Consider the following 14,456-nt stretch of genomic DNA (forward strand, 5'->3'; position numbering starts at 1 on the left):
AACAGCCCCAGCTCCTTCAGCCTTTCCTCTTAGGACTTGGTCTCCAGACCCCTCACCATCTTTAGTGAGTTTGGTGCTCGCCTGCAGGGGATAACTACTAGGGAAGTAACCAGTTTTTTTACATATTCTGAATTTTTTGCTTCATCTGTTCTTGAAAATTGTCAAACTATACACCAGGAGTAGCCAAACTTGCTTAATGTAAGAGCCACATAGAATATATGTCAGATGTTTGAGAGTTTCAAGGAAGGAAGGAAATAGATGGGGAGGGAGGGAGGGAGAGGTGGAAAGAAAGCAATTTTAACTTTATATGCACTCTCCAAGCTTGACTTAGTTTGACTTGGAGAAGTGATTTAAAGCGACAAAAGCTTTCTCCAAGCTGGTGGATGGGGTTGTGGGGGCTTCAAGAGCCACACAATCTGTGTGAAAGAGCCACATGTGGCTCCCGAGTCGCAGTTTGTCCACTCCGCTATACACCATTTCTTCCAGTCTTTCATTGTTGTTGTCGTTGAGCCTTTCCTTAAGAGAATTTAGGCTCCGTGTTTCAGGCAAGTAGGAAAAGGGAGAAATGGTCTGATAGGAGCCAGCCATCTTTGTGGATGGGCCAAGGGGGGCAAGCACTCCTGAGGGTCTGTCTCCTCACACTCTGCGTGGGGGGCTTCCCTCACAATACCCTTTCCCTCCTCCTCCTTTAAGGCTTCTCGCCCTTTGCCTGCTGGGGCCTCATTTTGAGCAAAACAATACCGTCTCTTTCTGTGAAGGTGTCAGAGTTCACGGACATCTCATCATTCTCCAGGGGGCAGCTGGCGGGGACCTCTTGGGGCAGCTCTGAATCCGCTTGTTCGCCTTTGGACAAGTCTTTGGTCAAATTGAGAAACACCTGCGGAATAAAAGCCACATGGTATCTGGGTTTCCATTGGCCTTTCCTTTGGATGAACTCACTTCATGTCCTTCGGCAGGGTCTTTCCACTTCACCACGACCTTTGCTGAGAGGGAAGGTGCAAGGGGCCCCAATCCGGGCAGAGATTCAGTGGGAGGCGGGGAGGAGCAGAGGTGAGAACACTGCCCTGCAGTCTCAGAGAAGGTGTTCGGAAAAGGGACTTCAGACAGCAGCTTCCATGTCCTAAGAGGACTGCCTTGGTGGCACCATGACCTGCCTGCTTTTCAGCAAGGCACTCCAAGCAGTAAGCCATTACACTCTGCAAGCCAAAGCAGGGCCAGTGCTGGGGGCAAAATGGTCTCCCACAGCACCTCACCTCACCTCACCCATGTGCTACTGGACACACTCTGCATCCTGCAGAAGGTAGGAGGGCACAACTGGAAGACCCTCACAGCCCCACTGGGAACTTCCCTCTCCCTGGGAACCCCTTACATGGAAGGGGGGCCTGGGGGCATTTTCACCTGGAAGGGATACCCAGAAAGAAGCTTCCCCCCCTCTCTTTCATGTTCATCTCTTCGGGCACTTCTGAATTCGTGCCAGATGTTTGACAGCTTGGTCTCAGGAGCCCTAGATGCTCACCTCCTCCACGGTGCTGTCCGAAATCCCATAGCAGCCGATCTGGAGGTCACTCGCTCCTCCGTTGTCCAGGCTCTTCAGAAGAGACTGATAGGCTGGAGACACCCTGCTGTTAAACGGGGGGAGCACGTAGACCAGCTCTCCCCCAATGTCTTCCTTCAGGTAGGCTGCAGGGAGGTGAGACTGGATCATGGCCGTCACGGCAGAGGTGTCACATTCTTCAGCCAGGTTGAAGGCTGGGCTCTGGAGATGTGGGGGAGGGGAGGGGAGGGGAGGGCGCAACATCACAGCCCAGTGAGAGTTTTACCTACCCAGACTTGCCATTCCAAGCAGAAAGCTAAATTCCTCCTGAAATGATTACAGGGGCATAAGAAGACCTACAGATATGCCCAGAGTTATTTTCAAAATCTTTTCTTGCAAAGAGTTTTTCAAACATGACACAGGCACAAGCAAGGAAACACAAACATAAGCACAAAAACTGAACAACTAAGAGTCAAACTAGATGCAACCTTTGCCGTAAGTTTCAGGCAGCACGAGTGCCCCGCCCCAGAGAGGCAAATAACACCCCCCCACACACACACACTGTGGCGGTTTTGGCTTGGGGAGATGGTGCAGAAAGGAAGGCTGAAGGCCTCCCTCTCCCACCACAATCCTGATCCGAACTGGACCTTGGCACCCCTGGGAATGCTAGGCCCCTGAAGTCAGTCTCTCTGGGTGGGGCCATCGTCTCATTTGGCCTTGAGACTGAGCTTCTCACAAAGGGAGGTATGAGGCATAAAAGCCAATAAACCATTTGAGCACACCAAAGTCTTGCTAAGTAAATCACACAATGAAATGCAAGCTAAAGCACTGAGTCATAATCTAAAGAAGAAATTAAAACATGCAGCTTTTCTTGTCCATCTGTCAGCTAATCAAGACTCAGAGATGACAGGCAGGGACAATGGTCTGTCCCCCCACCCCCACCCCCATTTCTCCTCCTTCAGTGTGTGGACACTGTTTCACCCCTGTGAGCACAATCCTGGAATGGAGGGCTTGTTTCTCTCAGCCTGGCACGACTCATTAGACGTAGCTGACAACAAGGAGAGTCTCTGTGAGAACAAACCTTTTTCTTAGTGAGCGTCAGGTGGTATCCACTACCAAAGGTCTCCTTGAGGTAGAAGGGGGATCCACAGCACTTGAGCCCCCCATTTTCCAGGAAGACAATTCTGTCACTCAAGACTTCTGCCTCGTCCAAATGATGGGTAGAGAGAATGATTGTTCTCCCTGTGGGGCAAAAGCATGAGAAGCAGCACATTCAACAGACAAGTCCTGCCACAAAACAAGGTCTGATGGAGACAGGCAGGGCAACCTAACAAAAGGGGGGGGGGGGTCCCTGTGTTTGTGCCCAGAGGTCTCTTCAGGGACAGAAGCCACTAGCCCCGTTCAGGAAACAGTGCACACCCTCCAGTGAGAGGCCCTTGGATATGCTGGGCCTCAGTAGCCCCTTTAAGATGAAGGAGGGCACGAGACAACAATAGCCCAATAAGAGGGCAAGAATAGCAGAAGAGCCACAGATTGCTTTTCTTCCATCGTCCCTTCATTCCCCTCCCCAGTCCTTGGTGGGTTCCTACTTCTCTTGTCCCTACAACCTCTGGGTGGTCCATTGGCAGGCTGCAGGGATTTGAACCTTGAGTGAGTGAGTGCTGCTCCTCCGAATCTACGAAGAGAGCAGTCGACATCCATCCTGTCAGGGGGGAGCAGGGGCAGGGCGGGCGTGTGGGAGTCGGTGACGTGGGCAGCTGCCTGGGTCGCCACTTCACTGCACTCAGCCCGGCCCTCCTCTGTTTCAAAGGGGGCTGGGAAGAGGCTGTGGTCTCTTATTACTGGCTCCCTTTGAAGTGGGAGAAGGCCGTGTGTGCTTCATGCGAATGCTTCCAAGGGAGCCAGGAGGAGACCATGGTCTTTTGCCAGCTCCCCTTGAAGTGGGAGAGGAGGGGTGGGGGGACAGGGCTCGGCCCTAGCGCCAGGCCTGAGCAGGAGTGCGCATTGGGAGGAAGTTACCAGGAGCCAGAATCAGGACAGGTATCATCACGCCTCAGTCGGATCAACTTAAAAAGAGGATCCATTGGGGGCATTTGGGACTGGGGGAAATGCTTTTCTTTCTGTAGAAGCCACACCAGATCTGGCTGGAGGCTGGCAGCCCCAGAGGTCACAGGACATTCCTCCCAGGCAGAAGGGAGCAGGACACCCGGCAGGCAGTGGTGGGGCAGGAGGGCCAAGAGGCGTGGCTCTTTTGGGCAACGGGGCAGCAGGGAGCGATATGGAGGGTTCTGCAGGGCCTGCCTGCCAACAGACCAGCTACCTAGACTGCAGAGCCCCTGTCTGAGCCAGGCTGGGCCTTGGCTATGTCATGTCAGCCTCCGCTATTTTCTTAGCCTGGCCAGAGCTCTGAGTGGTCCTCCAGAGGGAGCTCATGATGCCACCTAGGAGGCCAAGAAGGTCCCACGGCCTAAGCTGGTGGGACACCCGGTTTGAATCCTCCTCAGCCACAACAGTTTCATCACAAAACCACCCACCATCCCCTAACCCAAAAGGACTGGGATATCCTAGTCTTTTGGGGGCCTCCCTGAAAGAAAGCTAGAAGAAAGTCACCTTTTCTGTTCTTCGATATGATCTCCCAAATGCCTCTCCTTGAGCACGGATCAACCCCCGTGGTCGGCTCATCCAAAATCACAACCCTTGACCCTCCGAGGAGGGCAATTGATATCGACAGCTTCCTTTTCATCCCTCCTGATAAAGAGCCGGCAAGCTTGTGGCGATGGTTGTACAAGCCGGTCTCCTTCAGAGTCCTTCAAAATGGCACCCAGGAAAGGAAAGAAAGGCCTGGTTATATTACAAACAACGAAGTAAAGACAGACCAAAAGAAAGGAGTAGCCATGTGGCCCACAGGGAAATCTAATAACAAAAGTCATATTAATATCTGTTTTTAAGAGCAATTGAAATCACACAGCAGAGTCCAGCTTCTGAGTTCTCTTCATCAGGATGGATGTCTTTTATTTCTTTAAAAAAACAGAGTGTGTGTAGTGGGGGAGAGGAAAGATCTCTCAGGCTATGACCTGTTTGGCCACTGAGAGAAAGAGGATGCTGGACCAGGTGGGCCCAGAGTCTGTCCCAGCAGAGCACTTTGCATGTGTGATCTTTCTGCAGTCCTTCCAACCACCCTGACAGGCAGGTGAGCATCCCAAATCCACTCCCGTGGGACAGCTGAGAGGAAGTGGAAAACCCTTGGCTCAGGTGCCCTCGTTCCCAAGGGCTGATGAGTCAGCTAGGCTGGTCAGCTAGGGTTAAATCTGGTCACTGAGAAGGTGGCAGGAAACAACAGCCATCTAAGGAGAAGGAAGGCCATGGGGGATGTGTGGGCATGATGGGGCAGACCAGTGAGGGAGCCCACTGAGCTGGAGGCAGCATGCGGAAAGCCCATGAGGAGCCATGTCCTCTCACATTGCACATCCAGGGTGACTGGAGGTCAGAGAGGTCTTGGAGTCAGAGAAACAAGGACAGAGGAATAAATCCCCCCATAGAATTGCTAGAGGGGGAAATCCCACCATGAAAGCCAACCAATGGAGAAAGAAATAGAGAAGGCAGCCAGGGTGGTGTAGTGGGTTAGAGTGTCAGGTTAGGATTGGGAAAGCCAGGTTCACACCCCCACTCAGCCAGGGAAACTTGCTGGGAGACTGTCACATGACAACAACTGCAGATTTATATCCCGCCCTTCTCCCTGAATCAGAGACTCAGAGCGGCTTACAATCTCCTATATCTTCTCCCCCCACAACAGACACCCTGTGAGGTGGTGGGGCTGAGAGGGCTCTCACAGATGCTGCACTTTCAAGGACAACCTCTGCCAAAGCTATGGCTGACCCAAGGCCATTCCAGCAGCTGCAAGTGGAGGAGTGGGGAATCAAACCCAGTTCTCCCAGATAAGAGAGCTATGGCTGACCCAAGGCCATTCCAGCAGGTGCAAGTGGCGGAGTGGGGAATCAAACCCAGTTCTCCCAGATAAGAGAGCTCTGGCTGACCCAAGGCCATGCCAGCAGGTGCAAGTGGCAGAGTGGGGAATCAAACCCAGTTCTCCAGATAAGAGAGCTCTGGCTGACCCAAGGCCATTCCAGCAGGTGCAAGTGGCGGAGTGGGGAATCAAACCCGGTTCTCCCAGATAAGAGCTCTGGCTGATCCAAGGCCACTTCAGCAGCTGCAAGTGGAGGAGTGGGGAATCAAACCCGGTTCTCCCAGATAAGAGAGCTCTGGCTGACCCAAGGCCATTCCAGCAGGTGCAAGTGGCGGAGTGGGGAATCAAACCCAGTTCTCCCAGATAAGAGAGCTCTGGCTGACCCAAGCCCATTCCAGCAGGTGCAAGTGGCAGAGTGGGGAATCAAACCCAGTTCTCCAGATAAGAGAGCTCTGGCTGACCCAAGGCCATTCCAGCAGGTGCAAGTGGCGGAGTGGGGAATCAAACCCGGTTCTCCCAGATAAGAGCTCTGGCTGATCCAAGGCCACTTCAGCAGCTGCAAGTGGAGGAGTGGGGAATCAAACCCGGTTCTCCCAGATAAGAGAGCTCTGGCTGACCCAAGGCCATTCCAGCAGGTGCAAGTGGAGAAGTGGGGAATCAAACTCGGTTCTCCCAGATAAGAGAGCTCTGGCTGACCCAAGATCATTCCAGCAGCTGCAAGTGGAGGAGTGGGGAATCAAACCCGGTTCTCCCAGATAAGAGTCCTCATGTTTAACCACTGCACCAAACTCTCCTCAACACACACTCTGCCTCACTTACCTCATAGGGCTGTGGGGAGGATCAGACAGAGGAGAGGAGAACAAAATGAGCCCCCCCCTGGCTCCCTTCTCAAGAGAATGGCAGAAAGGAGAATGATAAAAACCACTTTGGGTTGTCATTGGTGAGAAAGGAGGACTATAAATCAAGTCAGTAAATTAAAAGAGAAAGTTGTGTAATAATGGATGACTGCAACTATCCTACCATTAGCTGAGTTAATGTGTGTGCTAGTCATTAGAAAAAGAAAAAACACCAGGACACGGTAAATAAGTGTGTCTTGGAGAACAGAAATAGGCACCCTTATTCAGGGCTTTTGTTTTTTTTTTAGAAAAAGCCCATCAGGGACTTATTTGCATATTAGGCAACACCCGACACCAAGCCAGCTGGAACTATGTTCCTGTGCATTCCTGCTAAAAAAAGCCCCGCCCTTACTCTAACTAGCCTTCCTTCCAAAGGAGTGAAAAGGCAGCACACAGGAACCCAGTTTTGAAAAATGGATCCAGGCAAGTGCCAGGAAATCACAGGCCAGTTAGCTGAACGTCTGTGGCATATAAATGAGCAGGACCTGTTATTGAAGACCGCATGGAAAAGCACATTGAGGAACAAGGAAGAACTGACAGGGAGTCAGGCTAACCGGACAGTGTCCACAATGGTGAGTGGGAGACCCGGAGGTTCCTCATCTGCCACCTTGGGTGTTGGTGGATGGCACCATTATGAAGGATGACGGGAGCTTTGCGAAGAGATGCAAAAGGGGGTTCTCCAGTGACAACCTGGTACATGGGTGCTGCAAGGGGATGGACATCAGGGCAGTTTTAAGTATAGGCTTGCAGGTAACTGTCCAGAAAAGAGGAGGGGAGCTGGAAGAGGGCCTGAAAGGAGAGCAGGAGCCTTTCCTTGCTGAAAGCGGCTGAAGTGGGCAAACTCTTCCTCCTGACACAAAATGCCAGCACACACACATGGCAGCAGAAACAGGAGCAGAATTACAAGCCCCGCACGGCGTGTGGAATGGCCGTTCTATTCCCCCCCTTCCCAGCCGCGGTGGTGTACCTGTCCACCTCCTCCAGCAGCTCTTGCTTGCTCCAGTGAGGCACCTTGATGTTGCCGTACAAGAGCAGGTGCTCCTTTGTGGTGAGGTAGCTGAAGAGCACGTTGTGCTGCATGCAGATCCCCATGTCCTTCCGGATGGTGTCCTGGTCCGTCCGGATATCTTTCCCATACACAAATATTGTGCCTGAGGAAGCCGGGAACAAACCTGTCAGGATAGAGCTGGAAAGAGAAACAAACCATCATCGCCATCACCACCACCATTGTAATCTCACTAAGACTTGAGGCAGATTTCTTGTTCTTGTTCCCATCAAGTCACAGAATCCTAGAGTTGGAAGGGACCGCCATGGTCATCTAGTCCAACTCACAGCACAATGCAGGAAATTCACCGAAACCTCCCCTTCAGTTGACTTTGGCAACCCCGGAGGGGTTTTCAAGGCAAGGGATGTCATGCTCCTGCTATTCCTCCCTGGCTTCCCATCCAGATACTAGCCAGGCCTGACCCTGCTTAGCTGGCAAGATCTGAAGGAACGGGGCTCGCCCACGCTAGCCAGGTGAAGGCAGATTCTAAGTATACTTTAAAAGTGTCCACAGGCAATCCACTGAATCCCAGAACTTGAGTTCAGCAAAGTGCCAGGTGAAGAGGCCTCCAGGACAAACACCTGAAGCCACCCAAAGGCCTTTCAAAATGGCCGCTCTTGGCTCAGAGCCAAGCTGGCTTCTTGCCATTCTGAGCAGCTCCTCCTCTTCTAAGCCAACTTACATGGTGGTTGTTTTCCCAGCTCCATTATGACCCAGCAACGAAGTGATGTTTCCTTCGTAAAATTTCAGGTTGAGATTCTGAACGGCAGCTTTGGAGCCATAGAACTTGGTTATCCCGTGCAGAGAGACTCCCACCGGGAGGTTGGTGAGTTGTGGTTCCAGGTTAGAAGGCAAAGCGCTCTGAACATCTAGGGAACAAGAAGAAGACACAACCAGCACTGATGGGGCGACATCACCAAGGAACTGCTGCTGCAGGTGTGAGGTCCAGCTGCTGCCCTGTGGTGTTGCTCGCTGGGGCTCCGTTCGAGAGCTAGGCAGGGACAGAGCTAGGCATGTGCCACTTGGGGCCACTTTGACATGGCTCTGAAGAAGGGAGAGCACAGTCACAAGCCGACACATATGGATGGAGACACACAGGTGCGCACACCAGTTGCCAAGAGGCCTGGAGGGAAAGCCCCCTGCCCCTTTAATGGGGGGCTAACGGGATGCTATTTACCCTGTGACGCTCCTTACTGCCAAGCCAGGAAGCGCTCCCAGCCCATTTCCACACGTGCACATGCCTGCGCACTCACACACACCATCTCGCCATGCGGCAGTCACTGCTGACATGTTTCAACAGGCAGCACAGCTACCGAGCAGTCTGAAACTCCCCCGCCCGCCTCCAAGATGTCAGGATCTGAATTATCCTGTGGGTTTCCCGAGAAGATGAACTACCTCAGGCCCTCCAGCCTGACTCAGCCTCCCAAAGTGAGCAGAACCAGAAGGCAAATGTCACCAGGGCTGTCATGAGAGGCCTTTCCGTCCATACTTGCGTCATGTTCAGGGTCATGGCTGGACTTCAGATTCTGGCAAATTCCCATCATCCTTTTCAGTACAGATCAATCATTTTCAGACACGTAAATCTACAATTCCGTGTGCCAAAGACGAGGATACTCACACATCTTCTCGGGGAACACTGGCTCTTTCCTCCAGAAGAAGCTGGCGAAGGGGAGGCCTCCGCTCTTCCCGTCCCACAAGGGGATGTAGCCGTAGCGCTCGGCCCAGTATGACGGGAGGAGGGGGAAGTACCAGGGGGCCGCCATGCCATACTTCCCTGGGGGGTGCATGAGAGAAAGAAGGGAGTCTGAATTAGTTCCTGTTTCCATACTCTGCGTCACAGGGGTTGCCAACATGGCGCCTGTCAAGTATTTTGAGGAAGTAGGTGGGGCCATGTGGGGCTTTTGTCCAGCAAGCCTTCTGATTGGCCACTGGAAATTTGATTGGCTGGGCAGATTTTTTTAAAATGTTGCTTTGCCAGCAGATGCCCCCACCACACCAGGACCCACACTGGGTGAATCTCACAAGAATTACTTAGATATCTGTTAACTGCAGCCAGAGTGGCATTAGCAAGAAAACAGGAAGCAGAAGAACTGGACAGACAAACTGGCTGAATATGCTGCAATGGATAAATTAACGAGTTATGTGAACAAAAGACTGAACAAAAATTTCAAGAAAAATGGAGTCTATTATTCATATTTTGGGTAAAGTCTGAGAAGAGATACAAGTTATTGAAGATGCTATGTATTATTATGTCTGATTCTTTGAAAGTAATTAAAAAGTATGGCAGTGTGGGGGCTATATCTATCTTTCAATATACATATATAATCCTTATATAATAGTTTTTTCTATTTTATTGATATAGTTCTCTAATATAGTTTGTAAGATCTCAGTATATTTTTTTAAGATGCTATTTTTAAACTATTAAGAATTAATAGGACTCAATACAGAAGACTGGAGAATCAATGTTTATGTCAAAATGAAATATCACCATCCCATTAATACTACTTAAGGCTTGTTAAACAATCTGGGTTTAATCTCTCACAATCTTCTTTTATTTAGGGTGTACAGTAAAATCTGAGATAGAATCAATATATATGTTATCCTCATTTAATATTTTCATTTCTCCCTTCTGTGATACAAATGTAATTACAAATGCTTTGTCAAGTGTGGTGAGAAGGAAAGCAGTTGTGAATATGCTTTGTAATTGTGTTATATCTGAGAAATTACATATAAATGAATGTCCTTGCTAAACGTCAATATTTCATGAGCTTCTATTTTTGGTATCCTTTTTTCTTTCTGCAGCCCCCCTCCCCTTCATTGTGCGACGGCAGGTAAGCTGTAGCAACCGTTCTCTTGCTGGCTCACTATCCCACAGCTGCCATTTTGTAGCAGCCATTTTGTAGCTGTGCCCATCATGCTTTGCCAGAATTCCACAGGAGCCCATGGGCTTGGAAAATTTGGAGACCTCAGCTCCATTGCATCTTGGAGCACTTTAGCTCTAAACCCTTTTCAGTTTAACTATTTCAGAATCAGCAGCAGGACAGACAATGTGCAAGAGCAGCTACTTTTCTGGGAATAAACCTGACTGAATAAAACGGGGCTTCCTTCTGAGTAGACCTGCTTAGAATTGCTCCCGACACGTCACCGTGTTGTTTCCAACAGGGAGGGTGCTGACCTGCTCATGAGTATTCAGGGTGATGCCCCTATGTTTAAATGACTCAGGGATAGCCAAGATGCTTGATTTTATGCCATCCCAATCATATCCAAGAAGGGAAACCCAACACATGTGGTCCTATACCTGGAAGGGAAGTGGGGGGACTCAGGGGAGAGTACAGCTAAGGGCCAGAGTGCATGCTGCAGTCGCTCCTGAGTGCCACCAACAGGCTATAACACTGGCAAATGCAAGCTGAAAGAGGAAAGCCATTTCATGGGTGAGCCATCTGTCTCTCTCTCTCTCTCTCACACACACACACACACACACACACACACACGTGCAGCCCTTCACCCTCTCCGTGCCGTGCAGTCTCACAGCCATGAGAGATAAAAGCTTCAAAGAGGGGAAGGGTTCTGGTGATCTCCCAAGAGTGACATTTCTGATCCATTCTTGGTATGTGTGTGTGTGTGTGTGTGTGTGTGTGTGAGAGAGAGAGAGAGAGAGAGAGAGAGTGTGTATGTGTGTGAGAGAGAGAGAGAGACAGTGATTCTACTTACCAGGGAAAACGTTCCTAATGTACCATCCCAGAATGAAATAAATAAAGGAATCTATCAGAATTAGCCAACACATCCAGCCAAAGTTAGTGTTGTCTCCCGTCATGGGTGATTTATACACATTGTGCCACTGTAGGCCTGTAAAAAACGCCAGGACAAATATTGTGTCAGCTAATGAAGGCAATTCTGCCAGAGATGCCCAGCCAGCAGCCTCCTTCCTGACCCAGAGGGCAGACACGTACCAACCCCTTGCTCTTCATAGCGGGCGATATACTGGCTGGCATAGCTGAAGGCCGTGGGAGACAAGAGGCTCTAGAAACAGAACAAAACAGGAGGGTAAATCATGTTGCCAGGCTGGAGGGACACACAGACCCCAGGCAGCACCAAGAACACAACGGTATGATCAAGGAAAATATAAATTGAAGTCCAATCACACAGCACAATTCAGCTAATCATAAAGATACTGCACAGAGGGCAAAATCTTCCACAAGAGCACAGGGGAGCACTCAGAAACTATTATTGATATTTCCCTTTCAGGTTCCCCCATGGAGCTCAAAGCTGAATTCATTCTGTCCTCAAAACAACTCCACTAGACTTGTCTGCTGCGTAAGCTCAATAGATCAACCAAGATTTGAACCTAGCACCCCACATTTGAGCCAACTGTTGTGCAATTTTCTTGCAAAGCACAGAGTTGATCATCTGAATCAACTACAGGAGCTTCTGAGCTTCCCATCTGCCCAACTCCCTCCCAAACTGGGCATCCATTTAACTGATGTTCCAGCCAGTTTCTATGAACCTTTTGGCTGCAGTGGTTTCAGCAGGAGGATGGTATTAGTGTGACTTATGTTGTCCAAGGTCATCAGACTAAAGACTTCCCAATAACTGTCTCCCAGGCAGCCAAGGCAGTGATTCTCAGACCTCAGCTCATGGGTGGGATTGTGCAAAGTCCTGAACATGGATCTGGCAGCTGAACAGGAAGGGGCAGTGCCACAAGTCTTTCCCAAGGAAGCTGCCCCAAGGTGGGTTCATCTACATGTTACATCAGCCACTCAGGAGCCGCTCATAGCAAAGCGAGACCCTGTGCAGCTGGAGGTGGGTGAGGATGGGACTGCCCCTAAGGGTCTATCTTCTTTGGGGTCTTACTGGTCCATCAAGGAGATCAGAGGACTATTTTTTCCTTCTACAGTGTTGTGACACCACTTAGAATAAGAAGCATCATCAGAGGAGCAGAGAGTCAACTTGGGCCTGTGCATCTGTATTCGGCACCCTTCAGCACAGGCCTAACAACACAAGAGAAGCCATGTTGGATCAGGCCAATGGCCCCTCCAGTCCAACACTCTGCGTCACATAAGAACATAGGAGAAGCCCTGTTGGATCAGGCCAGTGGCCCATCCAGTCCAACACTCTGTGTCACACCACAGCCAAAACCCAGGGGCCATCATCCAGTGGGGTCAGAACTCCAGAAGCCCTCCTACTGTTGCCTCCCAAGCACCAATAAAGCAGGGCATCACTGCCCCAGACATAAGAACATAAGAGAAGCCATGTTGGATCAGGCCAGTGGCCCATCCAGTCCAACACTCTGTGTGTCACACAGTAACCAAAACCCAGGGACCATTAGGAGATCCACCAGCGGAAAAACTTGAAGGAAGCATGAGCAGCAAACATCTAAACCTCAATAGCTCATGGTGTGGATCCAATGGAACATTTCTGCTCATGGAACTTGACTTCTCTGTCCTGAAGCAGCCAAAATCCCGCATCCGCCTAGAGAGCAGATTCTGGGTTACACCTCTGAGGATGCCAGTCACAGTTGCTGGCGAAATATCAGGTCTCGCAGGGCCAAGACCACAGCCACACAGCCCAGGAAATTTACAACCAAAACTGATTCAGATGGACCAACTGGTCTGATAATGCAGCTTCATGACCCTGAGATTCCCCCTCCCCTGATCTGGAAGGTTTTTGGGGATGCTCCCCCTTGCCAGCTTTCTAAAGCAAGGAGCAATTTACCAGCAGGCTTTTTACAGAGAAGCTGACGTGATTCTCCACCACCAGGAGCACAATGAAGGGGAAGAAGGTCAGGATGTACACCAGGCTCCCAACCAGGGCAGCAATGTTGGTGTTGTTGAAGAAGACGCTGATGAGGTAGCACATGGCGATGATGGAGAAGCTGTAGTTGGTGAGGTACAGGAACAAGATCACCACATTGCTTTGGGGCAGGATGTTCCCCACTTTGAGGATCAGAATGAGGAAGGTGACTGTGATGAGGAGGAAGGAGGCACACTCCACGAACCAGGCAAAGAAATGGCTGCTGGAATTGACGCCCATCATCTTCATGTACTGTGGAGGAAGCAATGAGTGTTTATGTCGTGACTCCCCCACAGCCTCTTCCCTCTCCCTTCACCCAGCAGGCAAGCAGAGCCAGAGCCGGAGCCCACGTCCTTTTGCTCTCCAGCTGCCATGTTGCTTTATTAGTGGATGGCATTGTTGCGTTGTGTTTTATTGTTTCATAATGATATGTTGTTGTGCCTCTAGAGACCTGGTGTCTCCATGATTACTGATCCCCTTGTTTTGCAATAGTTTCATGGCACTGATTGAGATCCTGAGTATGTTGTAGGGCCAGACTGTGCATGTTGGCAGAGTTTTGCCCTACCCTGCCTCCGAGATGTCCACGGCAGGATGCCCCTCTCCCCTCTCTTCCATTTGACCACACAGTGATCCTGCAAGGTAGGGGATGCCGAGAGAGAGAACTCCCCAAGATCACCCTGCAAGCTTCACAACAGAATGCAGACTTGAATTTGGTTCTCCAAAGACCTGGCCCAGCACTCTGACCACTACACCACACTGTCCTTCATCTGTGGCCTGTTCCGTTCTTTCAGAGGATGAAGCCCTCATTCCTGCCCCCCTCCCCTGCCCCAAGTGCTGGAGCCACTGGGCCTCCTTCTGAGCACAGCTGCAAGAGCCAACTCCCGGGGCTTCAGCAGGTCTTGAGCCAGAGCAGCCACCCTCAGGAGACGTTGCGGGGAGGGGGTGCTCCTTGGATCCCAGAAAGGGGCCGTGCAAGGAAAGGCAGAGGGACACCTCAGCAACCACTCCCAGCCAACGCGGAGAACTGTCATGTGGGAATGCTCGGTCAGGCTGTCCCGTGGGGTCTGGCAGAGGAGAGGCTGAGAGACCTCTCATGCACGGAGCTTCTAGCAGTTCCCCCCCCTCTGAAATGCAGGTGCATGAGGGCTCCATGTGGTTCAGGACCAGGGCTCCAGTTGAAGGGGTTTAAGTCCCCCCTGTACCCTTTTCCTGGCCTGAGAGGTGCCG

At 50.9% G+C, this 14,456-nt stretch overlaps 1 protein-coding gene across 1 annotated transcript in view; it reads right to left on the reverse strand.

Moving 5' to 3' along the window:
* The window catches only part of ABCA12 (ATP binding cassette subfamily A member 12), a 151,027-nt gene that overhangs the window by 48,630 nt on the left and 87,941 nt on the right, over positions 1-14,456 (reverse strand). The window contains exons 25-34 of the mRNA XM_060257069.1: positions 13,152-13,481; positions 11,390-11,459; positions 11,151-11,285; positions 9,058-9,213; positions 8,122-8,308; positions 7,362-7,580; positions 4,145-4,341; positions 2,616-2,776; positions 1,517-1,756; positions 742-877 (exon numbers count right to left, since the gene is read on the reverse strand). Of these exons, the coding sequence (XP_060113052.1) occupies positions 742-877; positions 1,517-1,756; positions 2,616-2,776; positions 4,145-4,341; positions 7,362-7,580; positions 8,122-8,308; positions 9,058-9,213; positions 11,151-11,285; positions 11,390-11,459; positions 13,152-13,481 (1,831 nt within the window). The remainder of the gene's footprint in view (positions 1-741; positions 878-1,516; positions 1,757-2,615; positions 2,777-4,144; positions 4,342-7,361; positions 7,581-8,121; positions 8,309-9,057; positions 9,214-11,150; positions 11,286-11,389; positions 11,460-13,151; positions 13,482-14,456) is intronic.

This window comes from Heteronotia binoei, chromosome 16, assembly GCF_032191835.1.
Source record: "Heteronotia binoei isolate CCM8104 ecotype False Entrance Well chromosome 16, APGP_CSIRO_Hbin_v1, whole genome shotgun sequence".
Lineage (NCBI taxonomy): Eukaryota > Metazoa > Chordata > Lepidosauria > Squamata > Gekkonidae > Heteronotia > Heteronotia binoei.